At 37.9% G+C, this 17116-nt stretch overlaps 1 protein-coding gene across 10 annotated transcripts in view; it reads left to right on the forward strand.

The window, feature by feature from the left end:
- The window catches only part of WDPCP (WD repeat containing planar cell polarity effector), a 148244-nt gene that overhangs the window by 97115 nt on the left and 34013 nt on the right, over nucleotides 1–17116 (forward strand). For 6 of the 10 annotated variants that reach the window (XM_051783646.1, XM_051783645.1, XM_051783643.1 and 3 more), the window contains 2 exons: nucleotides 4400–4463; nucleotides 10527–10629. In XM_051783646.1, coding sequence (XP_051639606.1) covers nucleotides 4400–4463; nucleotides 10527–10629 — 167 coding nt within the window. Of the gene's footprint in view, nucleotides 1–4399; nucleotides 4464–10526; nucleotides 10630–13499; nucleotides 13822–17116 lie in introns of those variants that run through there. The other 4 variants (XR_007903967.1, XR_007903968.1, XM_051783647.1 and 1 more) reach the window with 2 other exon arrangements.

Below are 17116 nucleotides of genomic sequence, written 5' to 3' on the forward strand. Positions count from 1 at the left end.
CTTAATTTCAGTGTAGTTTGATTACATGTAAATTATATCAATATTCATTTTTTCCTGTTCCGTTTGCTCAGTGTATATTTAATATCCACTTTTTGAATGTGTATCACTCTTGATTGGACTGTGAGATGAGGAGGACTCTGAAATTTCTTCCATTAAAAAGGATTGCCTTATAAATATTATTTGTGCCACAGCTCTTCCCCTGCAGATTATTTTCTAAATGTTGTGTACTCTTATTGAAGACAAGGAAAAAAACTGCTGCAGCCCTCCTTTATCAGCCCAGCACAAGGAATATGCTTACATGGTCGATGAGCATGTCTAAGAAGGCTTGTTGGTTGTAACTAGTCCCTAAAGAAATGTTTCCATCTTTTCTGCACTATATTTCTTGCTTGCATGAGCTCCCTTTCCCTTCCTTTCCTCCTCCCTCCAAATGATTTTTTTTTCTGGTTCCTGGAGGTCTTTCAAGGCATTTTAATTTTATGGCTAAATATTGCAAGTATTTTCAAGTTGACCATTTTCAGCACAAAAAATGTATCTCTGTCTTTAAGTGACCACATTCAGTTTAGCTGTTGTGGAATACATATGACATATATTTGTAGAACCTCTCATAAAAACCAAAGAGACTTCTTTTCCCTTCTCTGCAGGCTGCAATCCATGCATATTGTTTCAACCAACAGTATTTAAAATTACTTTATTTCTGGACATCCAACAGGAAGAAACCCTGGCCATTTGATTCTCTTTTTATTTATGACAGTGAACAGGATAGCCTCTCGGAAGTTACAGATAACATATTTTTTTTACTACTGATATATTTTATTTAAAAATAGAAGGCTTTCCTGGCATCTTGTCAGTTAAGTCGCATCCCAAAATACAGGCAGACATCAGGTCTGCCACTTCACTGAAGGAAGGCGGGTTTGGATTCTTCTCTACCTTGACCATTTTTGACCTGCATGACCTCTGTCATACCACTCACATTTCCCCTTGATTTCCTTGTCCACACTAATAGCCACTTTTTATATTTTTGTAGAATACAGAGAAACATTGCATATGTGAATATAATAACAGCATTATTTTATTACATGAGAATTTGAAGTTAATTTTGTATCTACTAAATGGCTCGCAGGGAGATATTTTCCTGTATGTCCTACATAGTTAATTGCAGTTTGAGGGTTTTAATCTTGAAAGTCATATTTCTGTTGCCTGTCACTTTGACCAAACGAGTGGCTGAACTTCTTGGTTTGTAGGTTGATTTCCTTATCTCTCTTTTTCAAGAGACATATAAGTCTTGATTGCTGGAGTTATTGTGAAACAAGCAGTTGCAAGGTGGAGGAAGGGGGTGGAGGAAGGGGTGGGAAGACACCAGGGCCCTGTAGATTCCATTTTAGAAAGCAAATATTGTGCCTTGTGATTGTGGCACAAGAACAAAAGGGAGAGAGTGTTTTGCTTGGGGTTTTTTTCTTTGTTTGAGGAGCTGAACAGCAAGAGGTCTTCCCATGACAAAACATGCTTTACAAAACAGGCATGATTGGCTTGAGGTTGGTCTCATGCTATATAGACCTCTCTCTAATGATTCCTGTAGATGAAAACCAACACAACTTTCATACCAAAGAGATTCAAAATAACCATTATCTTCTAGTAAAACTGGGTTAAAAAACCCTGGACATTCTTGACTGATTTAATACTGTTTGCCTTAGTAATGCAAACTTGTCACTTGTCTTTAAAACCTTCACTTTATTTTAAAGTAATTCCATTTATAATAAATTATGAAGTAACTGGGACTGTTATTTCCAGTTCTTGGTTTGTGAAGGGCATTTCTAGATACTCTTTATTGCCCCTTTTTTCCTTTGGTACAGATCTGAAAATATTGAGCTAACTTCACAGTTTTATGAATAGGGTCCATAATGGGACTGAAGTATGTATGTTGATTAAAGGGAAAAAAATTGAAATCTTTGTGAACCTACAAAGAAATGACAGCTAAGGCTGTTCTGCTGTAAAATCAAATGAAAAAGTTACTTTACATTTTTTGGTTGCAGACATTTTTGCCTTTGCTAAAGCAAATGTCATTCAGATAGTCTGTATATAGTGATAACTTTGGGAAAACAAAATAATGATAGACATTTTTTTTAGTTGGTCGTATAGCTGGTTTCTGTTTGGTTTCCAATTTCCCCTCTAAGTACTAAGAATGTGTATTTAATCTGTAATGAGAAAAAAAAAAGTGCCAGAAAAAAATACATACATGATAGCTGTTCAAGATAAACGTATTATAACGTGTACTTATTTGTCTTAATTAAAGCATAGCTTCAGAAACAGCATTTCAACACTACATATTTTAGTGGAAAAACCCTCACAGGAATCATGTTGAAAAGCTTCAAACACCTATGATAAAATGGGGGTGCACTGCCTGCTTCCTAGTGATCAAGAGGTTAACTTTAATTCATCCCCTCCCCTCCCTTAAACTGGTTCTGTGAGGAGGGCTGCAAATTAGTACTTGGAAGACACAGCAGGGAGATTAGCTCTAGGGAGGAAAGGACTCCCCACTCCAGCTCTTAGGAACCTCACCTGGAGAGTGCATTTCCTTTTCTACTTAAGCTAACATATTATGCCTTCTTGTCACAAATGTTATTCCTTGAAGGAAAAGTCCTCTCTGGTTCTATCTTGCAATCTGCTGAATCATTCCAAATGTGCGGTGCAAGGGAGCGATAAGGCTGTAACAAGAGGGAGGCAGAAAACCACTGAGGCTTTTGCCAGAAACAGGAATCCCAGCATGGTGCCTCTTATGGGACTCCTTTACCCACCAAGGGGAAGGAGGATTCCCATCTTTCCTCTTCTTCACGCTGTCCCAAGGAGGAGCTACATCACTGTCCACTGATTCCTAAGATACCACCAAGGCACAGAACTGTATAAATTCTGGTATCTGTGTCATGCTGCCTGACAATATTCATTTGGCAAACACAGACCCTGAGAAATCACAATGCTGCTTTTTGCCCCAGTCATCTCCTTCCTAAACTTCAAGTATCTACAACTGATACATTGTTGACATATAACAGGTGAAAAGGGGGAAAATTTACCAGTAATGGGAAAAACAGAGAAATCATTTTACATGGAATCAATCTTTTACCTCCCAAATGAAATAACACTGGGGTATTTTGTTGTTTTGTATTTCCAAAAATAATCCCCAAATCTATTTTCATAGGTCATTTTAAACAGTTAAAAATGGGCAATAGAAGAAAATGTGTACAAATAAAATCACTTTCTCATAGTATATTGTCACATAATAATTATCTACATCTAGTATAAGAGAAGCATTAGCCCAGTGCAGAATTTCCCATTGGGATTGGTGTTTGCCAGTGCCACGCTGTGCATATATATCCCCAGAAATCTTCTGATGGATGGCTTGTTTCCTTCCACTTCTATGGAATTCCAAAGGATTGCAAGCAACAGGATATGTACAGCCTTGCACAGTATGTCCATCCCATGTGGGTATTTGCTGTAATTCCCAGGAGATTGTGTGTGGTGTCTGGGTAGGAAGAAGGTGTCAGTCTGTCACCACAAATGGAAAGAGCTGTTCTTCAGCAAGCCCTCAACACACCAAAGGAATGGTCTCAGTGTGCCATGGAACAGCCCTCCTGGCTTAACTATGAAGGGGAAGTTCCACATCCACACTGCCCCTTCCTACTCCACCGCATCTCTATGTGGTGCTGAGGTGGTGCCTTCCAGAGCACATCCAGGAGTAATTTTTGCTTGTGATTTTTGCTCTTTTCCCGCTAATTTTACCTCATTGACACAATCTTCTTCACCATAGAATCTCAGAAAACTCTCAGGAGTCTGTGCCAGTACTGGGCTAAGGTAGTTATGAGACAAAACAAGGTCACCCCCTACCTTTTCAGTCCCTAAGGACTGAAAGTCATCTTTAGGATGACTTGACTGGATTATCATCTTCAGAAAGCTGTATTGAGGGGTCTGCAAGGCCAAAACTCAATACAAATTTCTACAGGGACCTCCAAAGTCATGTGAGATTTGGGATTAGTACTTTCTGTAGAGGATTTTGAGGTTCCTACCAGCATTGTTGAGGATACCATTTATCTATGTTGTGGCTGGTATCTTTGTGAAGGATTGATTCGTTATGATCTACAGTTCGGCTCCCTTCAGACACGACTAGATCTGATGGGACTCAACACTGAACATAACACTTCCTGAAGGTTTTAAACAATGAAGAAGACTAAGGGGTAGCCACTGTCCTACCTCACAGTTTTGCAATCTGAATATGAGCCTATCGAGTTTCCCCAATAAAGCTTTAACATCTCTTTTTATGATTATTGCAGGACTTCCTCTGTCCATTGGCAATATTCGATGCAGCTCTTAAATTAACCTCAGCAAGTGACATGTTTCCTTTTTCTTTCAGGTATCAAAGGTTTGAAAAAGCGTTTCTGCTTGCTGTTGACATAGGGGCTCGGGACCTGTTTATGGTGAGTCATTTCTGGAGACAGAGGCTGTTGTCAGGATGTTAAAATGGTTTTGTGTCATTTGCAGTCTTGGACAAATACTGAAGACAGAACTTTTCTACCTGCTTTGCCCTTTGCCATCATGGAACTCATCAGTAGGGGTTAAGTATCTTTAGAGTAATTGACATATTCCCCAGCATGGCCTATAGGCCATCCTTTATTTTTTCAGGAATTGTTGTATATGTTTTTTAACTTTAACCTTCTCCGTCTGACCTGCTGTGGCTGAATGTCATCTTCATTCTAATAAGTTTATACATTTCTAATGTGTTCCTTTAAGTCCAACTGCTGTGCCCTGGACACAAGAGCTGTCCATATCCTGGGGATCCTGAATGCTCTTAGTTTGTCTCTTAGGGCTTTGTGAAAAGTGACAAATTATGAACGCCTCTGCTGGTACTTTTAAAACAACAAAGCTCAGCAGCATCAACACAAGGGTTTTAACATTTTATGCACTCTCTGCCCCCTCCCATTTAATTAGCTACAAAAGTAAAATTAACCAGCTCTTAAAAGGTCCTCTGTGTGAGCTCTGCAGGAGGTTCTTGTTTTATAAGATCGTGCACCGCAATGTCACAGTGAGGTCAGATGGACAAAGCCAATCGTGCTCTCCTAGTCTCTCAGCATGTTGCTGCTCCACAGCTGATTTCATTGTTTTCAAAGAAACAATAGGAAAGGGCTTGTTGAAAAAAAAGCCCTTTGAACGATTCGTTTACTTGACTCTTTTGCATAATGAAGACATTCTGTTGTTTAAATTAAGCTTTGACACTTGATGTTAATATCATTTATCCCATTAAGTCACTTGCCCTGCTAGTTTGATCTTGATATTTAAATTGTATGTTAAATTACACAATTAAATCCTGCTTTTAGGGGTTATGAAAATTCCCTTCTAATTATATAAAAAGTTGTGTGAACCTTTTGATGTTTTTTTCATGGCTCTAATCATCTGGCTTGTTCCATCTAATTAGAAAGATGTGAATACTGCGATAAACTTTCCTAAGTATGCATCAAAAGAATGTGATGGAAATGTCAGACTTTTAGGAAATTCATTACACGGTCTGTGTTTACTCTCCTTGATTTTTCCTCTTTTTAGATCGTCTTTTTCCTTTTCTCTTTTTATTGAACATAACCTCCTCAGTACAGATTTTATACCTAATCATGCTAAACACTGCCACAACTACTTATAAGATTCAGACTGTAGGATGTTTGGAGCAGCTTTTTATTGAGGGCTCTCCCACTGTACAGATAATAAATTCTCCCTAATTTTAGCCATGCTGGCAGAATAAATGACCCCTCATTTGGCATGCCATCCATCTAAAGGGCCCTCTTTCATATGACTGAGAGCATTTCCTACATGATCTTTTTCTCTTTCCTTCCCTCTGCTGGCAGCAGGATTGAAGGAGGACCTCTGTCCCAGGGCAGAGGGGGAACACCAGTGTTGGGTCATGAGATGGGTGCACAGCTGCTAACAAGAGGGAGGGACTGTCAGTACTAGCTCCGCAGGTGATATCATGTTCTGCTCTCAACAAAAAGGTTCTCCAGCTTTTTTCAAGAGGAGGTTCAATGTTCACCAAGAAATTAACTCTATCCTTTCCTACTCTTTCCTTTCCTCTCTCAACACCTACTCTTCATTTCCCATCCTACCAATGCCCTTCATCATAAATATATACTTCCAAAGAGTTTCCCCTGGCTTATGTTACTGTGAGATCAAAACTAGTTCTTTAATGTCCTTGTTCTGCTTGCGTTGCCTTTGAGATTCCTCATAGTTTCCCCTAAATTATGCAACAAGCAGCTCACATACCTGCCTCCTCTGGGGAAATGTCCTTTTGCTAATTCCTTTTCTAAGTAAGTTATAATGAACAAACTTTGCAATAAGCTAACAGTGGCACTACTGCAAGACCACTAAGTACAGGACTCAAGAAGTTTAAACATGCATAGGTCATTACAAGTATTTATTTGTGCCATGGTAATTTCTAGGGAATTTGGTTTCATTGTGCTTAATACTGTGAAAATTAGATAGCCTGTTCCTTGAAACCTTACAGTTCTTCTAGGTATTAATATAACAATATTAATATTAATATAACAATACTACTGCTAAGCAAGGTCTGTACATCCCTCTCTTCTGCTTAATACTGAATGATTCCTGTATATTGTTTATATAAATCAAAATGCAATTAGTAACATACAACTTGACTTTACGTATGTTTAAAGCCTTTTTATCCATTTTTAAAACCTCAGATGGCTCTAGGAGTCACATCACTTTATTCCAGTTAATTAATAGGATTTCAAGAAGAAATAGTAGTCTAAATAAAGACATCTGATGACATAGGCAAAATGAGAAAGAAAAAAATCTGTTTATTAAAGGAGAACAGAGAAGCAATAAAAAAGAAAGGATAGAGAAGAGCAGATATAACATAGGCTGAGGCAGATGCAAACATTGAACAGCTGTCATCCGAGACTTCTGAGAAAATGTCCTGTATCTTGGAGAATTTATTCTGAGCATCTCTTTCTCCAAACAGGGCTCTGCAGCATTCCCATTATTTGTTTTGAAATTATCGCAGAGAAGTTTGAGGAAATGCTATCTGAGAGCTAATTTCTTTCATAGAAATGAAAAAGAAAAAAAAAAACTTAGAAGTTAGTCCTATGGCTATAGCATCACTGGTATGATGCCATAACAAGACAAAGATACACTGCTGTGTCTCTCCACAAGCTTTACCCTCACGTCACATCTAAGTCCATCAATTAATATCATCTCCTACAAAGTTCAATAAAAAAATAAAACTGAAAGGGACATAATATCATGAACAACAGCTCCATTTATTGGACAGTGACTGATCCAATCTGTGACAGAAAAGATCAAGCAGTGGAAAGGTTGTTAGCTTGAAATCCTTTTATAGTACGTTCCAGCTCTCAGCTGCTGAAAATTCAAAAGGCCATCCCACGTACCAAAGGTAGCAGAAAAAAGTGCAAGGAAAAGACACTTTAATAAAACTGTCAGATCTTGGGTGATACACAGATGAGGAAAGTGCATGCTTCGAAGAAATGTTGGAGTGTTGCCCAGAAATATCCTATAGACAAATGCACATCAGTGTTTCAAATGACTTCTGCTCACCAACGGCCAGCTCTGTGAGTCACAAAGGTGAGGGTAAAAAAAGGAAGTAGTCCAAAAAGTAAGCAAACTGTTAAATGATAAAATACAACCCTTTCAGCAAGCTCCCAGTAAGCAGCTGGAAATTGTTTTTATTGTCCCCATTGTTTTCGAGAAGGATGTGATCTTGGGACTGATAAATTCTTAGGTAATTGTGTGAAAAAAAAATATGTCATGAATGTTCAGGTAATTTAATTGCCTTTTTTCTGTCATTCTTTAAACCACCTTGTAATCTGGTGTTCCTTCTTTCTCTTTTTTAATTTTCTAGTTTAGTTCTACTCACAGAGTCATAAATTCATAGAAAAATCCAATTTTACTTGTTTATTTGAATGAGAAACACCTAAATTTAATCTGAAATGGTCTAATTAGGAGATTTTATTTTGGTAATCTTTTCTTTCTAAAGCTTGTTTAGAGAGGAGACAAAAACAACTTTTTTTAATTCTTCTTCCTGACAGCAACTTGAGGAATAACAAAGAAAACCACTTACCAACCTACTGCTAACCTTTATTTCTTACAAGGCCCCTGTTAGTCAGTGATGTATATGTGACATCTTTACATTTCTTTACCCAAAACAGAAAACAGGCAAAACCAAGGTCTAAAATACCAGCTGCTTTGACACACACGGAATGCACAACTTCTTTGCTGACAGAACTTCTTCATTTTCTGCAGCTGTTTCCATCCTCTCCCCAAGTTTATTATTTAAAGTTGCATGGAGGTGTGCAATACTTCTCATAGTTTAAACTACAAAAAGACAGTCATTAAGCATTGTCAGAATGTATTTTAAGTGTCTACCTGTACATTCAAATCTCTATAAGTTCAGACTTGTCCAAGAGCCCTTGGGTTTTCTATTGTTATCTTAATAAGCTGACAATATCTGCTGTTTAATCTTCATAGAAGTCATACCTTGCTACTCAGGCCCTTTTCTCCCGACAACCGTGTTAGACCTACTCAGAGAGGAAATACAGAGTTCGCCACAAGTTCGTAACTCATTACTTTGCTCCAAGACACTTGCACATTTTTTTAAGTCACACCTGTGTTTGTGATGAGAAAAAGCTGTTGTCCCCTGCAGACTGTGGGGATCCTGAAAGTCAGGTCCAGGCTTTCTTGCATAATCAGTCTCAATTTCCCTAACGTTCTCAGTTTGGGTCTTTTTTTTTTGTTTTTTAATTTTTTATTGCTATTATTAAATGAGGGGTTAATAAGGGCAGCACATCTTTCTGCTAACACTATTACTCTCACTTTTTTCATATAACTTCTCTCTGTAGACGAAAGTCACTTTTCCTGTAAGAGTTTCTGTCATATTGATGAAAATGGCAGTAAATTCACACCAAGAAGGACAGTTTCACCTGAAATCTTCTGCATTACTGAGAATATAGTTGCTTTTATGGTATGCAGAGGTCAATATTTCCAGCAAATACTCCTTTCCCCTTTAAATTCCTGCATGCAGATGGATTGCAGAACAAAGGAATGACTCAAATCTCTGGATACCAAATGGCATTTTCAGCAATGAAGTGCGGGAAAAAAAAAATTGCCAACTGTTCTTGGATTACCCTCACTTTCTGTGTCACAGTTCATGCACAGAGCAACATGATGCCAAATGAGAAGGGGATTAATTATCTCTTTATTAATGGTCAAGGATGAAACTTTACTTCAATGGCCAAAACCAGGGGCAGTGATACTGTAATTTGTCAGCAGGAATAATATATTCTTGAACAAATAGTGCTCTATGTAGTACTGGTGGTTTTCACCTCAAATATTAATATGAAATAAAAAACCTTGTCTTTTGACAAGGTCATGTAGGGATAGCACAAGGGGAAATGGCTTTAAACTGTAAGAGGGCAGGTTTAGGTCAGATATTAGGAAGAAATTCTTCCCTGAAAGGGTGATGAGGCTCTGGCACAGGTTGCCCAGGGAAGCCCCATCCCTGGAAGTGTTCAAGGCCCCGTTGGATAGGGCTTGGAGCAACTTGATCTAGTGGAAAGTGTCCCTGCCCATGGCAGGAGATCAGAACAAGATGATCTTTAAGGCCCCTTCCAATCCAAACCATTCTATATTTATATATAATGATACATCCCTGCTGCAGCCCTCTGATTTTTAACCCTAAATGAAGGAGTAGATTCAGAGTATTAACAGCTATTCATGCTAGACAGCAACATTTTCGTAAAGCCCCTTGTTGTCCAGGAGTGACTCAGGAATCATGTCAGCTAGGTGGACGTTAAAACCATTGAGCAGCTACTGTTGCTCTTATTACCTCCAATATCAGCCCAAGGAGGACCACCATCACCTTACTCAAAGAACAGTGAGTGAACATGACAGCCTTCAAACAAAAATTAGTGCCTCCAGATCTTTACCCCAAAACTCATGTACCAGGTGGAAACCTTCGAATCATAGAATCATTTAGATTGGAAAAGACCCCTAAGATCATCAAGTCCAACTGTTAACCCATTACCAACAGGTCCACCACTAATCCATGTCTCTAAGCACCACATCTACTTTTAACACGTTTCAAATACGGGCTGTCAACCAGAAGAGTTCCATACTTGAGGTCTGGTTTACACAGAGCCACCTCCTATCAACCCTCTTTTAATTCTGTTGCACCAACAGACTTTACTTCAAAAGTAGTTAGGTTTCTTTCATACCCTGAGTCAATAGCTTCACTTTTATTAGTGTGTGATTGGTCAGTGTTTTATTCATTGCTGTATTCAACAGCGCAAGTAAGATAATAAATTTGCATTGGGAAGGAATTAAAACATAATGGTAGGTTCATCAGTTCCATCTGTGTTTGTGATCTAAGTAATAAAAGAACCTCTTTCTTTCAAAATCCCTTTTGTTGCTCCTATTGAGATTCATTTTAGATTAATCTCTTTTTTTCTGCTTTATTTCCAAAGGACATCCATTACCTTGCACTAGATAAGGGTGAATTGGCACTAGCTGAAGTGGCAAAGAGAAAGGCTAATGACATTGATACAGAATCAATAACTACTGGAATTGGTAAGAATTAATGGTGTTTAAAAAGCCCTTTTTGTTTTAATCAATACTTGTCCTGTAGAACATGGTGTTATATTTGTAGGGGAGTTATTGTTTTGATTGCACTGTTTTCTTTGAAAGTGAGACTGTATTTTTATTTGTAACTAAATAACTGGATTTTTATTCATAACTAAAGAAAGAAGCTTATAAAAATAAAAACCAACTCCCAAACTTTGCCTTTCAGTACCCATATGAGGATAGCTATGAAGCAAAAAATTTATACCATGGCTATATAGAAAAGTTGAGGCTGTACAAACTGAACTGAGTGTGAGAGGTAAGGGATTGAATTTGAAAATTGCTGTTCATGTCAGCATTAAAGGCCATGTATGGCAATCTCATTCACCTGCAAATATTTGCTGGTGCACACTATATGAATAATGGGAATCACATCCATCATTAATGCTTCGGCAGCATTCGGATGGAACACTTACTGATGTCAACACGGCCTCAGATCCTGGCTTTAAAGCAACAGCTTTGCTTGCAGTGGGATTCTTGCTGTTCCATAAGGAATACTGATGCAAAAGTTGCAGCATTAGATTAGTTGCTAAAACACAGACAACTTTTCAGGCAGGGGAACTCATTCACTTTCTCCTTGTGTTTCTTCTGAACCGACATGGAGAAATATATGCAAACACTTCAGACCACTCTGATTTCATACTCTATAGCATGAACCAAGCAGAAGGTGTCTGTGTCTTGGGAGTTGACTTCCATCAGAGACAAAGTAGAAAAGGGTAAAAAAAACCAAAACCACGAAAAGTTTATATAAAATATGCACAGTTCTGTGTTGCTTATTCTTCTGCATCTTTGAATATTAGAGGAAATCACTGAGCTTTTGTTCTTGTCCCATGCCAAGAGGTAGAATAGGTTTAAAACTCAGAAGTGTTTTTCATGAGTCAGTCACAAAACCTTTGAGATCTTGGGTAACACAGGATTCTTTTAGAACTGTACATCTCCATGTTTACCCAGAGCATACAAACAAATACCACTACAATACATACAAATGCAGAGAAGCATTATATGCATTTATGTGGCTGTTTCTATCGACTGCATAAATCCATGACTTTCAGGGCTATGCAATACGGTATCACCTCCTTTCCTCTCTGGCAGAGTAGGAATCAAGCAGTGCCTGTCCTGAACTCTTTTCTTCAGGGTGTTTAATTTTCATGCTCAAGTCACTTCAAGCATTTTTTCCACCACAACTGGACCTTTGGTCAATCCCTTTCACCACTGGAATTCCAAAAAAGAACATTTGTTAAGTTCTTTCTTTACAGAGCACTCTTTAAAAAGTACAGTCACATCTCCTTTGCTTTCTCTTCTCTTACTTCTTAGGTATTTGTCTGCTGCACCAAATATAACTGAGATACCTAGGACCTGCATCTGATCATTATCTATTCTCTGACACTTAATCTAGAAGATTTAAACTCTAGTATGTGTCTTAATTCCTTTCAAACTACCATTATTACTAGATTTCTGAAGTTAGGCTATTTTTAAGTTTACTAAGAGCCTTTTATAGTATTGTAGACATATGTGCAGGGAGAGGGACAGGGAAAAAAACTGAAGTGATCACAAATGTTTTACTTGCATATCAAATGTAATACACGTGTTACTACAGTTCATTATGATTATTGTGTGCAGGCACAGTCTTCCCCTCCTCCAGACCAGTCCTACAGTTACGTCTGCAATGCCCCATTAGCATAAATTATTAAAGTTATTTTATATGATAAAGTGTTTTACTGAATAATTAACTATCAGAATGATTTAAAATAGTTTTCAATGCCCCCAGGGACAAACTGTCACTGAGATTCAGTCTCTAAACAGTAATGAATTTGCATCCAATTCATTTTGTATGAAAATAATCAGGAATCTCCCATGAGTTTGTTTCACTGCAGATTGGATCTCACCTTAAACATGTGAAATATCAACCACAGATTTTGTTTTATTATAGCTTGTTCCAACGTCCTTTCTTTATGATGTTATTATTTCATAAACTGTTGTTGTCAAAAAAGATGACATGAGGGATGAACTTCGTGGACCCAATGAAAACAAAAGATAAGAAGTGCTTTATATGTAACTTGCTATATTTTTCTAATATTTTGAGAGGGGGAGAAAAACTCATGCCAGAGCCAGAAGTTTTAAAATGCAGTTTCAAACAAGTCTCTATCCCCTAACCATTTCCCAGGCCCAGTCCTCTTTGTTTAGTCCCTGCTCTCTGGAGCCTTCAGCCACTCGGTTCACCAGTGGTCACTTCCCGGATCAACCCCCAAACTTCTTGAACACCCACTTCAGGCTTCTACAAGAAGACAGTAACCTAGGCAAACAGAGGCAACAAAGTGCAATCAGTGCTACTGAGGTTATACTGGGCACCTCTCTACAGCACATTTCAAATATGTATATATATTACAGTATAATATTTGATCCTAAATAGTACAAAAGCGAACCATTCTCGTGTATCTGATGAAATTTCCTGAGTTAACCCATCCCCAAAATTCAGCTCAGCGCTACTTGAAAATAAGATGAGTCATTGCTCCTGGCTCATTCCCAAGCCTTTGAAAGTGCTCCATCTTGCCCCAGATATATTTAATTTGTCAAGATATTTCTGTGTACAGGGCTCACTTCAAACATAATATATTTCAAACTCAGACTTTAGGAAAAGTTTTGAACTCCTACAAATAATGCAGAATGACAATATAATTTCATCTGAAAACTATAGGTGTCATCCAGAGGTCTGTAATCATTGGTAGATTCCTCACATATATTATATCAAAATTTATGTCAAGATAAAACTAAAAATAGATTGATTATTTTAAAAATTTCTGAATTTTGGTCTTTCTCAGTTCATCCCATGATTGTGGTTTGGTAGACACCATTTTGGAGGAGCCACCCTCGAAGCTAAGGATGTTTGTGGGCATATGGTAAAAACACCTGTAGACCTCCAGAGCACAGCGGTTTGGTGAGAATATTGCTGAGCAAGATGAAGTGTCAAGGGAACTATGGTTTTGGCAGAATCAGATATTTTGTTCACCTGATTAAAATCTTCTAAAGAAAATTATTCTCATAAGATTTTATGTTTGACAGCCTGTAAAAATGCATCTTGAGAGATGAGAAGATTGAAGTAATGGTCCCGTACGTCTCAGAAACAGCATTAGCTGTCTCCTCTTTCCCTGCTCCTATTTGATCAGCAGACCACTGGCCATAGATACTGTGGTTTCTTCTGCCAAAGATTTTCTCTTGAATTACTTCTGTAGAAGACCCATGAGTTCCTTAACGAGGTCAGGGAGTTCTCATTTAGCCTAAAATGTATGCTGTGCACCTCATTTCACTTGATTAAAAGAGAGGATAAATATTTATTCAATATTGACAATATATGTAGGCTACTAATAAATTCTGTTTGTGGGTGTAACCTGGCATACACTCTCCTGGAACAGTATTGTTTGTGGTGGTAGAGTGTGTCTGTTCAGTGCTGTAAACTGGAGGTTGCTAATGTAAAACCTGAGTTGCAAAGAACTGACATGGCACAGCCTGTTAAGAAATGCCATAACTAATAATGATCATGGAGGTGAAGAACTCAGCCCTTCAGACATCATTGCTCAATGAATATCCAACAAAGAGCATATGTAGGCAGTGTCAGAAAGTTTCCCAAGGCCAACTTCCAACAAATTACATTAGGGCCTAGCAAGATGATTTTAACCTTCAAATCAACAGCTTTCACCCAAAAGGGATTCATGTTGTGACAAGACAGATAACTGCTGCATAGTTGAAAGGCAAATTGGGAAACCTTGTATTTCTGCTTAGAAAATTCAGAATATTAGTAACACTAATGTTTAGGCAACATTTCTAACAGAGGTGTCTGAACAAAAACACTGATGTTCAGATAATTGTATTGTTCTGAAATGCTAGATGGGACTGACTAACATTTTGGTGATTCACTAGTGTCTCATGAAAGTGCTTGAGGTTTTCCCATTTAAAATAGAATTTTAAAATATTTCTGAAAATATTCCATAATGTTTGCAAGCGAGATAGGAAATCATATCAGTTCTCACAGAGTCTGAAGTCCAGTTTCCCACACTGTTTGTAAAATGGCATTCAAAATGCAGGAACCCTACATGCTTCACCTTATTGTCAAGGAGCATCATCAGTTTGAACCTTAAGTGGAGAATTTATTTATTTCATCTTAGTTCTGTGGTAGTGTTTTATACTGAATGGCTTACATGGTCTTTGTGATAATTAATAATGACACATGCTATGGTGTTTTGTCTTCCATGCGGTGTATCAGAGATACCAGTCTGGACTTGCATACAGCCTGCTACCTCCAAAGCACTTGTGATTTACTCAGATCTTCCCCTATTTCTGACAGTCCTGGGGAGCCTGCTTGCATTTCAAGACCACGTTTAGAATTGTGCCCCTGTGTTTGTAACTTTCTCAGGCCCTACATTAGCCTAGTTGGTAACATTTCTTCCTCTTCTGATCCATGAAGACTCTCAATCTCTCAAGCAATAGACTTCTCCCTTACCCTCACATACCCTTTCTGGCACTGATGGCAAAACCTTCTTCATTTCCTGCTCTTCCTTGGCACACACATCTTTCTCTTGTCATCTACTGAGTTTCAAGTTAACTGAGAATCTTAGCCTTTATTTCATGGCATGATTTTTATTTCACTGTGTAACATGTTTCTGGCATGCTTCAAAGGTGTTATCCCGTACACGGGTGAACTGTGATCTAGAAAGACTTGGAGGACACCTGTTTATGCTACAGTTTTTTTGGAGTTCTGCTTCCTTTAGTGTAGGTGTTAGATCTCCTATTTATTTATTTAGATTTTCAGTTTAAGTAATTCAAAACCTTTGGATTCAAATCCTTTGCTTTTTTTTTCTAATAATATGACTTTTTCGCCAGAGAGCCAGAAAAACATTTTTAATGAAAAATGTTTTCTAAGTATGATTGGCAGTTCACCTATGGCAAGAAATTAGTTTCCACAAGCACTTTTTTAATTTTGTGCCACCCAAGATGAGTGTCTTTGAAGATCTGTAGTAATTTGAAATTATTTAACTGTGTTCATGTATACACTCTCTTGAGCACATCAAGCCACACACAGCACTTGATACAGAGCCTGCTAAACACAATAAAAATATTTCCACCATCTTCAGTGGGCTTTGGATGGGGATTTTAGCAAGTAATGAGTTCATGTGTAGGCCTGGCATTACCAAGACTGCTGCCATCTGCAAAGAGCCTGGTCTGGAAGGATGCTCTACTTGATGTAGACTGGTTTCAAGAGGAGTGAGCAGCAGCCAGCACTCATTGCATGGCATCCTATTGAATTCTTGACCTGGCATACCTGCCTCCATGACAGTGTAACAGTATGTTCCCAGAGAAGTGGATCTGCTGAATTTTCTTCTATATTCCAATGATTAGCTTTTTGTTAATGACGTGTTTAAATTTCCAACTGGTATTGAGGGGTTACAGGTATTAATTAGTTGTTCCCCTCCTTGTGTTCTTTTCAAGAAGTGAAGTTATTTGTTTTACTTAAGGTCTATAGTGATGCCAAGCTATTTTTGGCTCCACCTCATCTCACCTCTCTGCTTGCTTGTGTCATGGTGTCAGTTTTGATCTATACCTTCCCACTGCTAGATAGCTTTGCCTAAAGACGTAATCCTCAGCCCCTAATAATTGTAAGTACATCAAAGGTTAGTTGGTTTGCTTAGCTGCAGAGGTCTACACAAAGATCTGTGTATCTTCACTTGAAAGAGGTTTATAGTTTTGTGTCAAGCTTTAAAATAATCATGGCGTTCCATTTTTTTCCCTTCTTTATTGTGACATATTCTTGCCTGCTACATAACCTGATTTTAAAAGTACCACTATATGCCTGAAATGAAGACACTATTCTCCTTAATATTTTAATTTTAATGATCCTCATATTTTGTAATATCTGCCAGCATAAAACTATACCCTATTTAATATGAAAAAGTCTTACCAGAAGTCATAGAGTAACTGGTTTTTGCCTTCATTTTAAATTATGTGTTGAGTAGAAAAAAAGAGAAAAATCAGTAACTGGGAGAGTCAGCTTTAGGGACTTAAATATTTTGTATCTATAGCCACATGCTATGACTGGTTTATAAACAAAAAATTACAGTATTTCCAAATTCTGGAAATCGAAAGGAGTTGTTTGTATCTGATCTGGTTTTATCCTGCTAACAATTAGGGTACTGCAAGGTATGTGAGGTCACACATATCAGACATCTTATCCATATAACCCCCAGCCAAGCTGATGCACACAAACAGTGAATGGGTGACACTAATTACCAAGTAAACAACATATTTTCTGTGGACATGTATCAAGAAGAAAGTTAACAAAGTGAAAACAATTCACAGAGCTATTCCTTGGGGAAGGATCTAACATGATAAAGAATAACTCAGCGTAAGAGATCTGGAAGGGATGCCCATGGCATAACATTGAAGT

Source organism: Manacus candei, unplaced genomic scaffold (genome assembly GCF_025592945.1).
Source record: "Manacus candei isolate 608988 ecotype Guabito, Panama unplaced genomic scaffold, ASM2559294v1 h1tg000017l, whole genome shotgun sequence".
NCBI lineage: Eukaryota > Metazoa > Chordata > Aves > Passeriformes > Pipridae > Manacus > Manacus candei.